We start from the raw sequence: 19,111 nt of genomic DNA, 5'->3' as shown, positions 1-19,111 counted from the left end.
GCAAACAAATCAGTCTCCAGTGTGCCGCTGTCCAGCAACCTCGAATCTGTAGGGGAGGGGGGGCGGACACGACTCGCGGCAGTATTTTGAATTTGAGTGCAGTAACTGTTTTGGCCACATTCTTACATACAGCGGCTTTAATTTGTGCTTGTCATAGTGATTTACTTGCATGCCATTCTGTTTGTTGTGCTAACCCTATTTGTTTATTACGTTACATATCATAGGCCCCAAAATATTTATCCATATCTCAGAATTATTAGACTGTGATCCTGTGCCTGCCCCTCCCTGTGTCCACGGCCCATGTCCATTTATTTTAAACAGTCTATACTATTTAATTGTTCTATATTATCACACTATTACTGATATAAGCAGGGGATTTTAATTAAAGTATTATTATAAGTAAAGAATGGGTCAGACCTGTGCAGCATTGGATTTGAAATGAACTGTAATAAACTGGAGCCTCTGTGCTTTGATTACCTGCTGTGAAACAACATGACCCTCATCCATTTAAAAGGCCACTTTGGTAAAAGTAACGCAAAGGTAATGTAATAAGTAACTTATTACTCTACACAGAGAGTTATATTGTAATGTAACATGTTGCTTTTAAATAAAGGTAACCAGTAATATGTAATACATCACGTTTTGAGAGTAACTTGCCCAACACTGGCCAGACTCCACTGACAAAAACAGTGATTTTACCTCGCTGAACACAGGAGCTGCTGGTCTACCGCTGCCTTGATCTGTTAGTTTCTTTGTGTTGTTGTGTGACTTTGGTGAATCCAAACCAACCCTTTAAAACAACAGTCACACAATAACATAAACAAACTAAGTCATCGAGGCAGTGGTAGACCAGCAGCTCCTGTGTTCAGCAAGGTAAAATTACTGTTTTTGTAAATGGAGTCTGGCTTTGAGGACAGCATAGATAAATCTCACTTTCAGGTCAGTTTCCTGTCAGAAAGGGCTGCCTGTTTGGGAAGTACTGAGCAGACGACTACATAACTGAGACTTGGATTACATTCCACAAATTTTGAGAGAGTTTACATTTATATAGTTTTGCTGTTGTTAAGCACAGCCCCCTATGATTTCAATTTATTAAGAATTTTCTCTGGTTTTGGATTCTTAATTCAACAGATGCATGAGAGAAAAACAAAGTTTTCTTCACATATTCAATGTAACATGCGTTGAGCACTTGATATACAAATGATTATATAGTTGGTGAAGTATTCCTTAAAAAAGGAAGTGTTTAATGTTACAGACACTTGGAGACTATGTCAGCAATCATGAAGGCTTAAATGGCTCAACACATTACTGTGATGGTCACAGCCACACACAGTAATGTTTTCCCAATTCACACTCTTTAAACTTATCAGTTTGTTATTTACACAGGTTACTTTAATTTATGGTCAACCACACCTATAACTAACATCACACAGTTGGTTTGATTTAGCATCTACTTATTTGCTTTTAACCTCACATGGTTTAATTAAGTGTACATATTCTAGCATCATAGGGTTACACAGGCAAACTGTTTGATATTAATCATCTGTTTGAGTTACCATGGTTGTTTGGGGAGGTCACTTCCTGGTGGAGCAAAAGGCGTGGCTCAGGGCTGAGGACTCATAAATGGAGCCAACTCGTTGGACCAAACATCTGCTGCCGTGTCATGGGGGGGATTTGGGTTTAGTTGGTTATGCTTTGTACTTAGTTGTAGTTGCTGTCCATTTTGGTTACACCTTGTGTATTATTTGTTTTTTCCAAACCACTATATTTGCTCAGTCAGGTCTGTTTGTTCATTTCTTGGTTTGGAATTTTTCATGCACTTTTTGGGGTATATAAAAACCCACGGTTTGGTCGACAGCTCCTGACAGCACCTTTTGTTTTTCCTTTAATTTGCCACCCATCTGTATCTCATTAAGTCACTAGACGGCCAATAGAAATTAGACCTATATAGACCTATGTATGAACTGAGGTGTGGAAAAAGTGGAGCAGATCTAACAAAGGATAATCTTCAGCTGCCTCTTTGTGTACATACTCCATCCACTTCTTTAATCATCGAGAGTGCCGATACCTTCTTACCACCCAATCAGGATTTATAAGGACACGCCATGTATGGAGGACCAGCAGGGGCGCTGACAGTGACCTTGCATGTAACAGCCGATGACAGGTGCATGTGATAGGATGGCTCCCTGTGCGGGAAATTACACTGTGTCACACTCTAAGGTGACATATGGGTTAGAGAAGAAAATGGAGGCTTGACCCTGGTGGCTTGGGTGGCACGGCAAATCACAATATCCTCTATATAGCACATACTGGCTGTCATGGTGGGACATCATTAATTTTGTTTCTCCACAGGAGGATTTTCTCCCCATAATATAAAGCAGCGACAGAATGTAAGAATTATGTAAGAATTGCAGCATCGGTGGAAGAGAGTGACATTTATCCTTATTTTCAGGAAAACTTAATTTCTATTTAGATTACTATAAATCCACTTTATCTCTTATAATCCTGCTTTTTATTAAATTTTCCACATACCCTTTCTTTCCCTGTCTCTTTCAGGCACTTTTATCCAATGATTGCCCAGTATAATACTGTTCTACAGTGTGATGCATGTCCTAACAGATAAACACCACATACACAGCATGACCTTATACTTGACAAAATGAAAATCTAAGTGGATCGCTTACTTTAATGAGCCGCATTATGAAATTACATCTGCAATAACAATTTACTGCATCCTATTCTTTCTTACGTAAACCAATTTCAAACTCAATCTCATTCAGTCTTAATTAATTGCCTTGAGCCACGGTTCATTTGGCATGAAAAGCGGTGGCAGCGCTAAATGAAAACCTTTACAGGGTGTCATCTTCAGCCCCCCGTTCAGATTTCTAACACATCTTGAATGTAGACGACAACAATCTGAATTTTTCTTTCAAAAATTTGTAAGAAAAATGAATTCAGGACATCAGAGGGGGATCCCCAAAATAAACATACTCCTAACTAACCCAACAAGGACGAAAGACATGTCACTTAAATGTGACAAATCTCGCCCCATTTGCAGTGAGTCAGTAACAATAAAGATGCAGACGGCTTCCAGATCATTTAATCAAGCACGGGATAAACTGAGGGGCTCCTATTAAGTGTTTCCTGCCTCAGGATTCAGCGTGTGGCAGTCTCGATTAAACTGGAATGACATCTCTCTCTCTGTCTCTCTTTTGTTCCCCACTTCTTTAAACGTGCTCGTTGAAGGAGCTGAGTTTTATCGACTTTCTGATTTTCTCAGCATTAGACTTAAAGTCAGTGGGACTGGAGTGAGAACTCAAATTTACAGTAAAAAAAAAATTGCTGGTTTAGTAACTACACAATTTGTTGTGGCGAAGCTGTTCAATGATTCCTCTTGGTAGGATATATTAAGAAAATATGTTGAAAATCCTTAATGCATGCTGTGTTACCATGCGGTTATGTTGTTGTTTGAGAACAAAACAAAGTGAAAGATGGGAAAGATGACGAGTGTCTGGCACTCTAAACTGTAAATCAATGCTCTGACTCACACTGTATTACACACTTCTGAACAAGTGAAATCTGAACAAATGTCAGCATTTACAACCAGATACTACGAATATCTACCCTCCATGACGGCAACTCCTTATTCCACTCAGTTTGTTTTAAAGTGTCAGCACAAGGAATACATACATGTCTGAGACACAGACTGTATAATATAGATGAAATACATGACAGCTCCCATTTTTATATACAGTATTGGGTCTGACACAGCTAAGATCCTCTTATATTGTAGTAATAATGCAGTGTCCTTCTTATAAAATCAAACTTTGCTGTGGGGGATGTAGATAAGGCTGGACTTAGACCCTCCAGCGGTTCTTGTATAAAACCAACAAATGTATTACATTACTGAAATCCAATCAGTTCTGGACTTAGTTAAGGGGGGGTTGAGGCAGCACTGAGGTTTTTTATGGGACATAAAGCCTCTAGTTGGTGGCTTGCAAGCATGATCCATGGCTGTCACTGTAAGCTGCCACAGAGGGAAGGGAGAAATTGAATTGGCCCTCCCATTAATGGGCCATGTCACAGAGCGTTAGGGCTCAGGATGTGACAAGTCCTATATCTGTGTGTGTGTGTGTGTGTGTGTGTGTGTGTGTGTGTGCGTGTGTGTGTGTGTGATGTCCTGCGTGTATAAAACCCGAGTTGACTTCAGCAGTATCTTTTAGCTCACTGACTGACAAGTGGAGACAAACCCACAGAAATACATACACAACACACTTTCAGGCACACACAAGTATGCATGCACACACTCACTACATTACTAATGTGTTGATGAGGGCATGGAGGGACTGAAAAAATATGGTTTATCCATAAAACATTGTATGTTTACATCCTACTGTACAGGGCTATGCGATATGAAAAAAAAAAAAAAAAAATGTAATTATTTTGATAGATATTGCGATATGAGTTGCAATTTTAGTGGAAATGGTTATTTTGCATTTAATTCCCAGAAGAAAAATATATATAATTGATAATGATGTGATTTTTGCCAGGGGCTGTACCAAACAAGCATGGTCCCTTACGTCTGGAATATAATTTGTAGACCGCAAAATCAATCATGATTTATTTTGCAGCCCTATTACAGCCCATCAACCCTTTGAAACTGAAGGAAGATATGACCCAAAAAATGAGTAGGAAATTGGTAAAAAGAGAAAATTAAAAACAAGAAAATTAGTAAAGAAAGAAAGAAAGAAAGAAAGAAAGTTATAAACAAACAAAAATGGAAATGACCCAAAAATTATAATAATTCTGTAACATACTCTTAAAATGTAACAATAATAATTATTACAAATAAAGTTTTTCCATATTTTTTTTAAATAATTTTCAAAATCTTTTTTTTTTTTTTTGCAAGTTGCTCATTGCCTTTTTCCCTATGTTTTTGAAAGAAATCACACCAGTTTGCTCAGGGCTTGGAAGCTGTACTGATGGCTCTTCTCTTGCGTGCTCCTGTGATGCCCAGGAGGCTGTAGGCCTTACAGAGTGACTTTCCTGCAAAGCCCCTTCCCCCGACTTCAGCGGGCAAGCACGCACACGCCATCCCCGTCTGCGGCACTCCTCCACCAGCTCCGCATATTTCTCCCTCTTCCTCTCACTGGCTTCCTCCATCCTCTCCTCCCAGGGCACTGTTAGCTCCAACAAGATGACCTGCTTGGATGTCACTGAGAGCAGGACGATGTCTGGTCTAAGGCTGGTTTCCACAATGTTTTCAGGGAATCTAAGTTGCTTTCCCAGGTCCACCCTTAGCTGCCAGTCCTTCGCTGTTCCCAGGAGGCCTGTTTGGGCTTTCGGTCGGGAAGGTAATTGTTCTCCGGCTCGCACGAATGAGATTTCACGCCTTGGTGGTTGCAAGCGCTTGTTCTGGTCGATGGCAGTGTTGATGGACTCAGCAACCGCCTTCAGCACCTGGTCATGGCGCCAGCGATAGCGGCCATCTCCAAGTGCTTTAGGACAGCTGCTGAGGATGTGCTCTAGAGTTCCTCTTCCTTGGCACAAGGGACATGCTGGAGTATCGACCTTGCCCCAACAGAAGAGGTTCGAAGGGCTGGGCACGACATCATAGACAGACTGAATGAGGAATTTGATGCGGTAGGATTCCGCCTTCCACAACTCAGGCCATGAGATCTTCCTATCCATGGCTTCTTCCCATCTGGTTCATGCGCCCTGTTGTCTCAATCCCACCGTCTGGCTTGCACACTGCTCCTCGACCCCAGCCCTCATTTCGCGTTGGACCAGGTCCCGCCTTTCCTTGCCCTCAAGTTTGTTGTAGTGAGTTGTTGGAATGGTTCCCAGGCCTGCACGGCCGGTCGCCACAGATCCCACAAGCTCTCTGTGACGCAGCCATGACTCTGCCTGGTCCACAGCCTCCTATGCCCTCCACTTTCTGCCAGTCCTCACCTTGATGCCAGCTTGAGATACTTTTGGGTCCTAGGATTCCCTGTACTGGAGCACCTCCCTCGCTCTGGTAACCATGAACTCCTCGGTAAGGCTGTTGATGGGGAGTGACAGCTTGTTCTTGTTGCCATATAGGGCAATGCTGCTTAGACTTCGAGGTAAGCCCAACCAACGTCGTAGGTGGCTGCTGATCCTCCTCTCAAGTCCTTCCACAGTGGAGATTGGAAATTCCTCCTCTCAAGTCCTTCCACAGTGGAGATTGGAAATTCGTATACCAGCAATGGCCACAGTATCCTAGGCAGGACACCATGCTGGTATAACCTTGAATTATATTAGAGACACCGCCTCCCCTCATGTGCACTGATGACATAAGTCATAACAGTATAGCAATAACCTCTGGTGATGTCATCCGGGTTATTTTCCTGGTTTTGACTTGGAAGCTTTAAATTTTAACAGAAAGCCTGTGTTATAAATTTGGGAAGGGGTTTCAAAGATGCAGGCATTTGATAGGCAGGGACGGTTTAACAAATCATGTTCTCAACCATGTTATGGGAACTGACATTAAAGGCATTGTAGATCCAGTGTTTTTGGATCTTGACCAATGCCAGGGACAACTGTGGCTCAGAGGTAGAGTGGTCCACTAATCAGAAGATTGGCAGTTCGATCCCCAGCCCCCCCCCCAGTCCGCATATCGAAGTATCATGCAAGATACTGAACCCCAAATCGCTTCCGATGTGTGCGTATGAATGGTTACTGAGGAGGTGGCACCATGTTCAGTAGTCTCGGCCACCAGTGTTAAAGGGCTTCGAGTGGTTGGAAGACTAGAAAAGCGCTATACAAGTGCAGGCCATTTACCATTTAAAAGTCAGGACATCTCCTCCTCTGGTGCATGAATTCTGGCCAATAAAATCATTGGAAAAACCCTTGAACTATCTATAGGATTTGAAAATGTGTGACTTTAGCACCTCCAATAGTCATATGAAAAAATCCATCAGCGACACTAAGAATGACATGTCACCTGGATTTTTACAAAATAAAACATATGATATCTGAATAATTTCTAAGAATCTACAATGAGGAAAAATAAATCTACATATAGTGGCTATAAGGCGGTGAAGACAGTGAGAAATCGAGCAGTTTGGACTTGGACTCTTTAAAATATAAGTTTCAGATGAAGTTGAGTGTGGCTGACAAAAAAAAACTTAACTCAAGGTCCACTAGCAATTTCTGGAGCCTTACACCGTATCTGACTCACTATGAGATTTGGTTGAAAGCTTCAGAAAAAGCAAGTGAGTGGACCTTGAATTAAATTAAGTTTTTTAAGTGTCAGTGGCTCAGGTAGTCCAGGTCAGGCCTCAGTGGGCATCCAGGTTATGAAGTGAGCACTTCCTCAAGTCGCTGTTTCATGTGTCAAGGCCCAATGGATCAGTGCACATCTCCAGAGGCCCCAGGGGTCACATCTCGCTCCTCTCACTACCATTCGGACACGCTGCTCTATTGCTCTTGAAGGGGGGGAAGTGATGGGGGAGGAGGAGCGGGAGTGCAGTTACATAATGGCTAATGCCCTCTGTCCATGTGCGGTGTCCGCTGGCAGATGGTGTATTGCCCAACAGTCAAGGGCAAATGGACATATGAAGCAGGGGAGGGCTGGGGGGATGGAGGGACGGAGATGGAGATGGAGATGGGAAGAGTGTTGTAGAGAAACACAGGATAAGGGCACCAGTCACCTCAACATGAAGAAGTGGATGATGAGGGAACACTAAGCTGCTGCCACTGCCTCATTTTACTGTAGTAGTAGTACTGTTTGTAGAGATGCACATCTACAACTTCATGTCAGACACTATGGTCCTGTCTAACCATTGGCCACATCACACTCCAACATGTTTAAGAATTATGTTTGAGAATGGAGATGCTGTGAATCCCAGCCACGGGTACTTGTATCCAGGTGATACTCTAAGGATTGTGGAGTGTCTTAGGTAATTTGAAAAAATAGAATTTATGATTTGATTTTAAAAAAATCAAACATGTGAAATGGCAAAAAGTAATGCAGAAATGGTTGAAATAGTCAGTGGTGAAGTAATTGATAGGAAAAAGCTAAAAGTAACAGATCAATAGTTTAAAAATTGAAAGTCAGCTAAAAGTTACCTAAAGTAACAAATAAACAGGTAAAACAATAAGCAAAACATAATGAATAGAAAATGAAATTGTCAGCTGAAAGCAAAGGACAAACAGGTGAAATAATTAGCTTAAATCAAGGGTACAATGGTTGAAATTAAATCAATGGATAAATTGTTGAAATAATTAGCTAAAAGTAAAAATAAATGGTTGAAAAGACTGACTAAAAGTAATGGATAAATGGCTGAAATAATTAGCCAAAAGTACTCAATCAACAGGTGAAATAATTGACTAAAAGTAGTAGGAAAATGGTTGAAATAACTGACTAAAAGTAACCAATAAATGGTTGAAATAATTGACTAAAAGTAATTGATAAATGGTTGAAATAATTGACTATGGATAAATGGTTGAAATACTAGACTAAAAGTAACAGAAAAATGGTTGAAATAACTGCAAAAGGAAAAGAAAAATGGACTTGAAGTAATGGTAAAATGATTGACATAATTGACAAAAGTAATGAATAAATCGTAAAATAAGTAGCTAAAAGTAATAAATAAATGGTTGAAATAATTAGCAAAACTAATACATAAATTATTTAAATAACTGACTTAAAGTAACAGACAAATAGCTGAAATAATTAGCTAATAGTAACAGAATAAATTTGCTAAATGTAACTTGATAAACAGCAAAATAATTAGCTAAAGTAATGGATAAACAGGTGAAACAATGAGCTCAAAGCAGTGAATCAATGGTTAAAAAAAGTCCATCTTCTGCCACCATAAATGGTATTAGTGCGAAGGCAAACCAACATAAACACTGACAATTCAACTGAATGAAGAAGTAGTTGACAGCTGGGAACCACTGCTTCACAGTGTTTCTCATTAGCGTCTCTCTCTCTTATCTCACACTTACGTGTCTCTATTTATATTCCTGTTGCGAGACCTGCTAAACACACCGCTCACCAAACAACATGTGTCCATTCTGATAAAACAGAAATATCACCAGCAACTCTCCAGCCCACACTAAACAGTTTGGATCTACACTCTCTTTGGTCAGCAGGCGTCTGCATGCAGACAGGACAAGATGCTTAGTGCTGGAGCTATTATGACATTTCTGTCTCAACGCTGAGCACGATGCTAACTGTTTACTCTGTGTTGTGTCAACACAAGTCCATGCTGTCGCTAGCATTTACATTATCTTGGACAAAGAATCTGTTTCGTTAGAGAGGCAAGTTTCACCCCATAACTCTGTCTCCAGCCTGCTATCTGATGGCGGTAATTTATTGCGGACTGCAGTTCAGCATGGTTCAGTTCATTGGTAAATGATGAACAAACAGTCATGGGGGACTGGAGAGGGACGGACATGTTGGGTGAGTTGTCTTAGTCCAGCCTAGCAGGGTGTTTCCACTCTGTTCATTATTTCACTGCTGTGCATCATGGAAGAAGAGGAGAATGAGACTGATGGCAGGAACTGATTGCTGCTGACGTAACAGCACTGACAGAGTGCAGCTACACATAACTGACATGAAACAGAGACTCCAGCATAGACTCAGCAGCTCATTTGGCCTTTCTCTCAATTTTTCTCTTCAGTGTCTGAGCTCGCTGCAAGAGGTCATCCTGTAGACTTAAAGCATTAATGTCAAATAGCCGTCTGGAAACCCATTACAGCGTAAAAGTACAGCAACTTTTTTCAGGTTAATCCAACTAAGTTATGTGCCACATTTAGCTCGGACTGGATGAAATTTACAGGAGGTAAAAAACCCACTAGAAGTTTATGGCGAAGTATTTCCCTGCAAAAACTCTGGTCTCTGTCTGTATTACCTTATTTACATCTTCTGTTCTCTGGACATTAATGAGCGCGTACCCCACAGCTCTCAGGTAAGGTCGGGGCTTTATAAAAACAGAGCGACCAGGTGCCAGACTGTAAGCAGCAGGCATCCAAGAGACATAATACAGCAAGACGTAACACCAAACGAGAGTGAATCTGGGGTTGGCAAGCGTATTTACAAACAGTAATTAACAGCGGCTGTGGTTCAGAGGTAGAGCAGGTCACCCATTAATAGGCTGCTCAATCCCTGGCTTCTCCAGTCCACATGTTGAAGTGTCCTTGAGCAAGATACTGAACCTCATATTGCTCCCGACGGCTGTTCAATCATGTATAGTATATCTGTAAAATGGTGGAACGTCTGTTAAGGCAGACCTTGATCTACCTTTCCGGCAAATTTCACTAAAATCTTTCCACACTTTTTGATGTGGCTACAAACTATCGCCACATTTCCACCAAGCACTTCGGGTATAGTATCCTTAGAACTGGAACGTAACCTGCATGGACATGAACCTAAATCCTAGATCTGTTTGCCGTTTACACCACAGACCGCACTCTTAAATGTAGAGTTGTTAGTGCATAGTAATAGTGGTGCCACTGCTCTGTCCAGCTCTTGCTGTATTTCGCCTTCATGGGCAATTCAAAGGATTGTCTTCACCTTTTTCATCAGGTTTGCACGCTGACATTTTCAGAACAAAAAATGATAGGCTGAAGTGTTTACATTCTCTGTCGCAATCGATGGAATATTTAAAAATGATGGGTTTGTGCAATAGTCCCTTTTAGAACAAGAGTAAGGGTTCTCTCTTGACCAATCAACGGACTGCAGTGTTTCCAGCTCCACCTTTTAGTATCTGATCAGTATGCGAGGTACCTCCTCAACAGAGGGTAACAAAAACACTCAACTGAATAAAACACTTCTGTCGGTACCATCCATAACTTTTGACAATAGAAAGTAGAGATGCACGTTATTGGATTTCTTGCCGATATCCGATATGATGATAGGCAACAACAACTCATTTGACTGATAACTGATACTAATATCCACTTTTTTCCCCACCTAACTTTAGTGATCGCCAAGTCTATTCTGTAGTGGAATTAACATCATATTATGCACGTATACTCTGATCGTGACTGCCCATCAGCGGATGGGGACGTGAAACGCAATGTACGTAATATTCGTGCAATGTGAAAAATAAGAAAAAGCATGTTGGCTGATTCTGTGTTTATTTTAAAGCTGATATTGGCTGATATCAATGACATACCAATATTATCAGCATGTTGGACGATTCCAATACTTAATTTCAAAGCCGAAATCGGACGATACCAATGACCGTTGTTCTAATGCGTAATGAACTGAACTAAACCAGACTGCTTGGTGGGAACAAGACTTAACAGAAAAGCACAGGCAACAATATAACCTTCTTTGCAGAGACGCTAAACTTTGAAAATAGCACCTAACTAAACAAAGTTTATCACAGGAAAGCAGAAAGAATGAAATAATAAAAGGCGAAATAATGAAGAATGAAACACAACGAAGATGTAAAAATAGAAAACATGATCAAAAGAAAAAGGAACTTTGGAAAATGAAATTAGATTTTAAAAAATGCATAGAGAAACAACACAAGGTTAAAAGTTGGCAAGATCAAAAGGCAATTAGATAAAAGCAAGTCTATGAGAGGAGTGTGTTTTGAGAAGTGGATTTAAAAGATGGTACTGAATTAGCAAGTCTGAGTTCTTTAGGCAGTCTGCAGATCTGAGGCCGCTGACTGAAAAATGCAATCACTGTTTAAGGGTCTCAAGTTAAAATCCAATGTCAGTGATGTTTGTGTGATAAAAAATGTAAATATAATATTTAAAAGTTCAGTTTCAATATGTCCAGGTGACTGTGGATAATCACTGTCCACGATTTTTAGTTAAGGGGTAAAAGTTATTAGAAAAAGGGGTCATTGTTTTCTGAAAAGAGATGTTTCTGTTGAATTCTGAATCACTGTATCTTTCACACACACAACAAAGACCCGTTATGTGTTCATATGTATCCACTGTGTACAGTGTAGATGGATGTTTTCCCCCAGATCCATTGATAATGCATCCATTCGCTGCAGCATTAACCATTCTCATGAATCTGACACATACATACAGTAGCTTCATTACTTTTTCAGTACCACCACAGCCCCTCCCACAGGAGTGTTGGTCTGCTATAAACTCAGCATCATCATGGATGCTCACTGATATCATGACCTAGAAAGTAACGCAAGATTATTATCTTCTCAACATGACGCACAGCCAAGCCTCAAGAGCCAGAAAACAAACAGAATAAAGCTACACGTTAAGGCCAAAACAGTATATGATTGAATAAGAGGGACGTAAACCTGATCAGTCTTTGTTTTAAACATTGGCCAGAGGCTTCGGCTAAACAACAAAGCTCAACCAATCACTCTGATGTGCATGTGTGTGTCTGCACGCATGTGTATGAGTGATAGATAGCATGAGACTTCTCCACATCACGCAGGATCTAAGGAAGCTAACAAGACGCAGAGCACCGCTGACACCGTGGCCCTATAAAGCAGGAGCCTGCAGACACCAGGAGCTTTGATCAGCCGGCGTACGGAGACGTCAGACAGGACGAGGCCCAGCGAGCTGCAGCTGTGAATATCGAACCGATAGAACAGATGCTGTTCCCATCAAAGTGTGTTTGAATCAAATGAGCGAAGCCTCGTATCAAATTGGATAACCTTATTCACATTGTTGTAGAGGACAAGCACTGTAGATTAAAGCTCTTTATGGAGTCTCCTTATGGCGCCGTGCCATGCTCCAGATAGAGGGACCACCTGGGTGCTCGTAAGGTAATCCTGTAGCTACCTGTGATGTAAAGTGATCTAAAAATAGACTGTAGTAAGACCACTCAATAAAAACTAGCAAGCTGTGCTATTTACTCAGATATGTTTGAGTTTAAAGGGTTAGTTCACCCAAATGACAAAAACAAAGCAAATAGATTAAGATTTAAAGATTTATTTTTGAGATGCCCATGGACGATTTCTGCATGCTCACCACTCACAACATTGAGAATCTAAATTTAAAAATATCAACAGCAGCATCTCTTCCCGGAGAAAATGTCCCTGTAACTCAGGATAATCCACAGAACACACAGTCCACAGTTTCACAGGGATTATATCTTTGGTCTAAGGTTGTTCTAATCACAACTGTTTACAGCCCAGTCTGTGGATCACTCAGAGTAACCAGGACACTGTTTCAAAAGAAGTGACGCTGCTGGATATAACTAAATATAGTCTGGAAAATAAACATCCTTGCTGTCTTTCCGAGAGTCAGGTGAGAACACTGACACCACTGTTATGTCTGTGCACTCAGTTTGAAGCTAAGATCAGAAACAGATTATTTTATCTTTGCATAAAGACTGCAAGAAGTGGGAAACAGCTGGCGTGGAAGTAATTCTTAATGCATGCAACTCCCATAAAAACACAACTTTTAATTGTATTTTTGATAGATACAGTGTGCTAATTAGTGACCTTTAAAGGTGCAAGTGTGCATTTTTTTTTTTTAACTTTGCACGGAGCCACCTATTACCTCTTTTCAACAGTCATGGGCTGGCTTGGTTTGGTTTTGGCTGTCAGCCCAGCACAGCAGGGATTTGCATTTCCATTACAACAGGGCTACCGTCTTGAAGGTGTGTCTAAAACTGATGATGGCTTGTCTTGAGTGATGACGTTTAATAGCAGAGTGCTGATCCACAGCTAAAGTCCCCTGTTATTTTTGCTGTATATGTTTTTCCACAGCAGGGCAGGTAAAAGAAGTTCACCTGTTGGAGGTGAGCGGTTTGCAGAGATGCAGTAAGAGCCTGTTGTCTGCAGCTCTTCATCAACATCTCACTGTGGCTGTTTCTGCTCTTACTCTTCCTCCCGGCCGTATCATTAGACTTGCCTTTATTAAAGAAAAGCTGCTAACAAAGCTCTGCTAATGCAGTGATAAACACATTTCATTTCCTATAGATTCTTCACAATAAAAATCCCTCATTATTTTGTTACATATAAACTTTTATTGTGAAGCACCAAAATACGGAAATGTTGAGTTTTCGAGCAGCAGCTTCACACAACCTCTAATACTGCGGATAGCGAACATGAAACAGTAAAATAAAGCAGATATCTAAAGTAAAAACAGGACGCAGGAGAGAAACTAAACGTCAAACCATAGAGATTCAGTGAGAAGCTACAAAAGTACTGAAAGCTGAACACACAGAGACTTTGAGAACGTCTTTCTCTCTGGTCTCCTGCAGACAGAGGTGAGTAGGGTCTTGCAACATACACGCTTACTTGGGGGGCAGAACGGGGGTCGTCGAGGGGTTGGCTGCAGTCGGCGAAACACCACCGCTTCCCGCTTAGGGGCGGGCGGCCCGGCTTTTGGACCTACTCTAAAGGAGATCCATCCCGGGCATAGCTTGGTGTGGCACAGCGCATCTAAACTGACAATGGAAACACAAATTGGCTCGGCACAGCCCAAAGTGACAATAGAAAAAGGGTGTAACTGATTCCCCTTGCTTCGCCTTTATGCTAAGCTAAACTGTTTGTCTCACATGCCTTCATGGTGAACGATGAGACCACAACAGGGAAAATACTTGATGATGTAAAGTCATAGGGGGCCACGTTCACAACGACTATATCAAAACATCCGTTTATAAACTTGATCTGCATCCAGAAACATCCAGCAGTAAACATCCTGTCAAATAACTCAGGACACCAAAAACTAGCCAGATCCTTACCTTCTCTTGGTATTGCCGTCTGGATGAGTCCAGAGATTGGATGAGTGCGGTTGCGTGGCCGATGAACATGGCGTAGCAGGTGGCTCCGACGATCATACTCAGCATGGTCAGCCAGATGTCTGACATGCTCTCCGGAGCTTGTCTTCCATATCCAATGCACAGCATGTGGCTCATGGCCTTAAAGAGGGCGAAGGAGTAGAGCTCGCTCCATGTGTCGTTCTGTAGGAAGAGACGGAGGGAGAGCAAAGAGACAAGAGAGAAAAAGAAATTAGGGAAAGAGGAAAAGTTATTCTGCCCTCCTAGAATGGGAGTTTTATAGTTTCCTTCACGCTACAATGATTCTGACCTGATGACCTGAGCCGGTCGTCTCTGCCAAAGGTAGACTGTTAAGGCGCACAGCAGTGAAATTTATACAAGTTAGAGGGTGACAGAGGCGGTGGTACAGAGTGAATTAAAGTATAAGCAGTCTAAAGGGTGAGACACTCCCTGTGAAGTGAATGAATCTGTGTCTGGTGATTGTTTCAGGTTTGGTGGAGAGCTTTATCATCATCACTGAGCTGCCTCGCCCCGTCTTGGACAGAGCAGAAGGAGAAGAAGCAAAAAAATAAAAAAGCAAGTGTTAATGAGGAGCCTGTACATCTGCCTGCTCCAGTCTGCCTTTGATTGGTGCTCACACACTCAGTCAAACCTAATCCTCCTGTGTTAGATTCATTAGACGGCCCTCCACAGGCACAGCTGAACCTCACATCCTCCTCTCAAACAGCTGTCCGGGGTTCACCGCTGTATGTGTGTTTCCTCGCAAACTCCTCCTATCCCTCTCCAGGACAAGTGTTGTCCTCAATCGCTGATTGACTGCTTGGATTCGTATCTGATTTTTGTTTTTCCAGGAGCATTTGCATTTCATTTGAGATTCAAATTCGGCTGGTTTTGCAGGAGGTGAAAGAGGACGAACTGGCAGATGAAAAGAAGTGTTTAGAAAGGTGATTTGAGCAACAGCAAAGGAAGAAGATGGGATTTTAGAGGCACTTAGCCTCAGGCAGGGGGCCCTGGTGGCTGACTGTGAGCCCCAAGCGTGGCTCAAAGTTTCATATCTGTTTTGAGCTGTCAGCTGGATCAGTGGCTTGGATTAGTTTGAGGAGATAAAAACCGGGCCAAGTAATCTTAGATAAAAGACAGAGAAACACACGACAAAAGTTTGAAGCCTTTAAGATTATAAGCACCATCATCACATCTCCAGCTTTGTTGTTATTTCTATATGACGCAGCCTTGCAGCTGCAGTCCTTGTCTCACTGTCATCCTCGAGCCTAAAGCCCATTACAACAAGAAATATTGCAGACGAACCCTAACAGAACATTTAAAACAATTTTAGGCTGAGCGTCATCCCCGCTGCCCCCCGGGTGGTGAACAGACCCGCAGCTGAATCCCTTCAGTCAGCCATCAGCATGCTGGCCACATCGCAGCAGGAGAAGGAGGACCTCACCCAGAGCCCAGGCACAGAAATAAACACCTTCTTACACATGGCTGCACCTGTCTGTCTCACTCTCACAGACACACACACATTAGGATACAGTATTTCAGTAGACAGAGCACAAGAGAATGCCTTACATGTCACTGGGGTGAATCCATAAACATACTGAACAATACATTGTACAAAAGAAACTAAATGCTAAACAATAAAAATGGACTGCTGAGTAGATCTATACTTATCTACTACTCTCACATACTGCTGCAGCATCTATAAGACCACATTACTGTAAACGCACCCGAGTCCTGCAAGTGGATTTTTAATCATCTTGGTACAGAAACAAGAGGTAACAGTATAGCTCATAATGGGCCGAGGGTGCATTGCTCTCAGTCTGTGTGTGTGGTGACTGTTAGTAAAAGCCCATGGGCATAAATCAGCTCGTCTCTCCTCTGTTCCCAGAAATGTTTTTGTCGATGTAGAGGCATACATTCCAGGTAAGTCTCCTGTTTCTGATCTGATTTCCATAAAAATGCACAACACAACTGTAAACCTGGATTCAGCAGAACTGATACTCCGAGCTTAGCTACTGAAACAAATGGATGCATTTGTATCATATGAATGTTTATATATGCTGCAGTTAAGGTCAGTAGACTGGTTACATGTAGGCCTGCTTTAAAGAATAGTGCATTGCATTCTTGTCAGGAGTTAAGATGAGAGGATCAATACCACTGTCATATCTGTGTGGTAAATATGAAGCTACAGCTAATTAGCCTACCTCAGCAAAAAGACTGGAAATGGGGATACAGCTAGCCTGGCTCTGTCCTGAGGAAACAAAATCTACTGACCAGCATCTCTAAAGGCCCAAACACACTGAAAGCATCTGATACTCGTGCTTTGAGGTACACGTATTGTTTAAAATGGCCGAACACGCACCATCAGCTTTATGAGGCGCCTCAAATAAATTGCTTTGACACCCCTACTGTGACCTTTTATGAGTGTCAAAAAGCCTGGATTTGTTTTGCAGGTTTTGTTTTCTGATTTATATATTTCAAATTTGAGCATAGCGTTAGTTCAGGCAGGACACGATGTCAACCTCAGCTCACATCCCAGCTACATCAGCTGATCTCAAACAGCCCAATCAACTGATGGAGCAGCTGATTGATGGAAGGGAGTCAGGTGATAGATCACATGATTCCTGTCAATGCAGCCAATTGGTAAATCTCATTCAGGGCGCCCTATTTAAACTGCTCTGGCCTGCCTACTGTTGCTGCTTCCTCTGCAAGCTGCTTTGCGCCCTGCCTCCACCCCAGCTCCTCCTTTTCATGCTGTGTCTGACTTATCAATGTTCTGTTTGTCATTGATGCTGCTCTGTTCTGTTCCCAAGGGGTCTTTGCTGCTGCTCTCCCTGCCTTAGACTTTCCATGTAAGAGCATGGAAGGGCAGGGAGGTGTACTCTCTCTGCCTCAGGCTTTCCCTGTTTGCACATGGAAGGGCAGAGAGTTGTACTCTCTTCGCCTTAGGCTCTCTGCGTAGGCCTAGGAAAGGCAGAGAGGCCCCAGAACAGAGTCACACCGCCAAATATAATACCGTAAATGGAAATAAAGCTTTCTTTGACTAAAGTGGTCCTGACTGAACTAAATTAAATTGGCTGAATAAATTGGTCCCTCTCACCCCTTAAAGATGCAAAATGGTTTAGCCTGCCCCTACACCAGGATTCTTCTCTAAACACAGCTAGATTTGAGTGAGTGACTGCTTATGCTGCTGAAGCACCAATGCACACTGCCACGTCTATACCCCAAGAAAGGGAAATCAGGGTTCCAAAAAAAAGAAAGAAGAAAGAAAGAGAGAAAGGGAAAGGAGGCAAACTGACTTTGTAAAAAAAAAAAAAAAAATCAGCTAAAAGGTGCATGAGACATGGTGCATGACCCAGAGAAGAAGGATGGGGGGCCCACAGAGACTGCTTATAGTGCGCACAATGTGGTGCTATGCCCCCAGTGTGGTGCTATTTCTTAATTAGAAATGTATAAAACATTTAAAGGGTTATCTGTAAAGCATACAAACTTGTGCCTGCCTACAAACTTTTCCCAAAGCACTGCTGGTTATGTATTGTTAAACAACTGAAATGTCAGCATTACGGCCCAAACGCCCTCAAAGTGATAATTGATGTACCTCATTTGACATTTAATCCTTGTCAGTACGTTCAAAAAGGACAAGTCATTGTCTTAAGGGGTTTGTGTCTTCTTCGCTGGTCACCTGGCAGCTACCCAGGGTAGCTATCTCTTCCTGTTTCCAGTTTTTATGCTAAGCTAAGCTAACCAGCTGGTGGCTGAAGCTTCATATTAAGTGGGCGAATGGTATCAATCTTCTCATTTACTCTAAGAAAGAAGACAAGACAAAGAAGGCAAAATAAACGTGTATTCCTTTACAAGTGAGTGCTTTAGCAGAGAAACCTTTAGAGACAGAGACAACACACATGGAGCAGCTGTAACCGGTCCATATGTGTTTACGTTTGAGATAATAGCTGATTAAAACTGACAGTGTACAGCTGTCTCTTACTATCAAAAATTACAGCCTTCATATTAACACAATAAACTAATTGTACAGAGATACCACTCTGTGAGGGGCGGGGGGGGGGAACAAAGAGGAAACAAATGAAATTAACTCTGGTGTTCATTTTATTTGCTCTCAGTCCTCACTGAGCAGCGTGGATTGTGGCTAATTCTACATAATGCATTTAGGGAGGAACCCAGGGACATCTATGATGCATGATGGAGTAAGTATAGAATAGTGAGTGTACGTGCATGGTGGCATGTCCGTCTGGGTTTACATGCTGTTTGGGACTCTGTGTTTGGATGTGTGTGTGTGTGTGTGTGTGTGTGTGTGTGTGTGTGTGTGTGTGTGTGTGTGTGTGTGTGTGTGTGTGTTAGATTTGTGCCAGTCATGCTGCCAAGCACCTCCTTGACAGTGTGCAGTCTCTCTGACACTCC

General features: G+C 42.0%; 1 protein-coding gene across 1 annotated transcript in view; it reads right to left on the bottom strand.

Moving 5' to 3' along the window:
- hcn2b (hyperpolarization activated cyclic nucleotide-gated potassium channel 2b) overlaps positions 1-19,111 on the bottom strand; it is a 68,063-nt gene that overhangs the window by 26,014 nt on the left and 22,938 nt on the right. Inside the window, exon 4 of the mRNA XM_050054868.1 lies at positions 14,660-14,878. Within this exon, the coding sequence (XP_049910825.1) occupies positions 14,660-14,878 (219 nt within the window). The remainder of the gene's footprint in view (positions 1-14,659; positions 14,879-19,111) is intronic.

The sequence above is a fragment of the Epinephelus moara genome, chromosome 10, assembly GCF_006386435.1.
Source record: "Epinephelus moara isolate mb chromosome 10, YSFRI_EMoa_1.0, whole genome shotgun sequence".
NCBI classification, from domain to species: Eukaryota; Metazoa; Chordata; class Actinopteri; order Perciformes; family Serranidae; genus Epinephelus; species Epinephelus moara.
The sequence above is the reverse complement of the archived record's forward strand: the minus strand, read 5'-3'. Positions and strand labels throughout refer to the sequence as shown.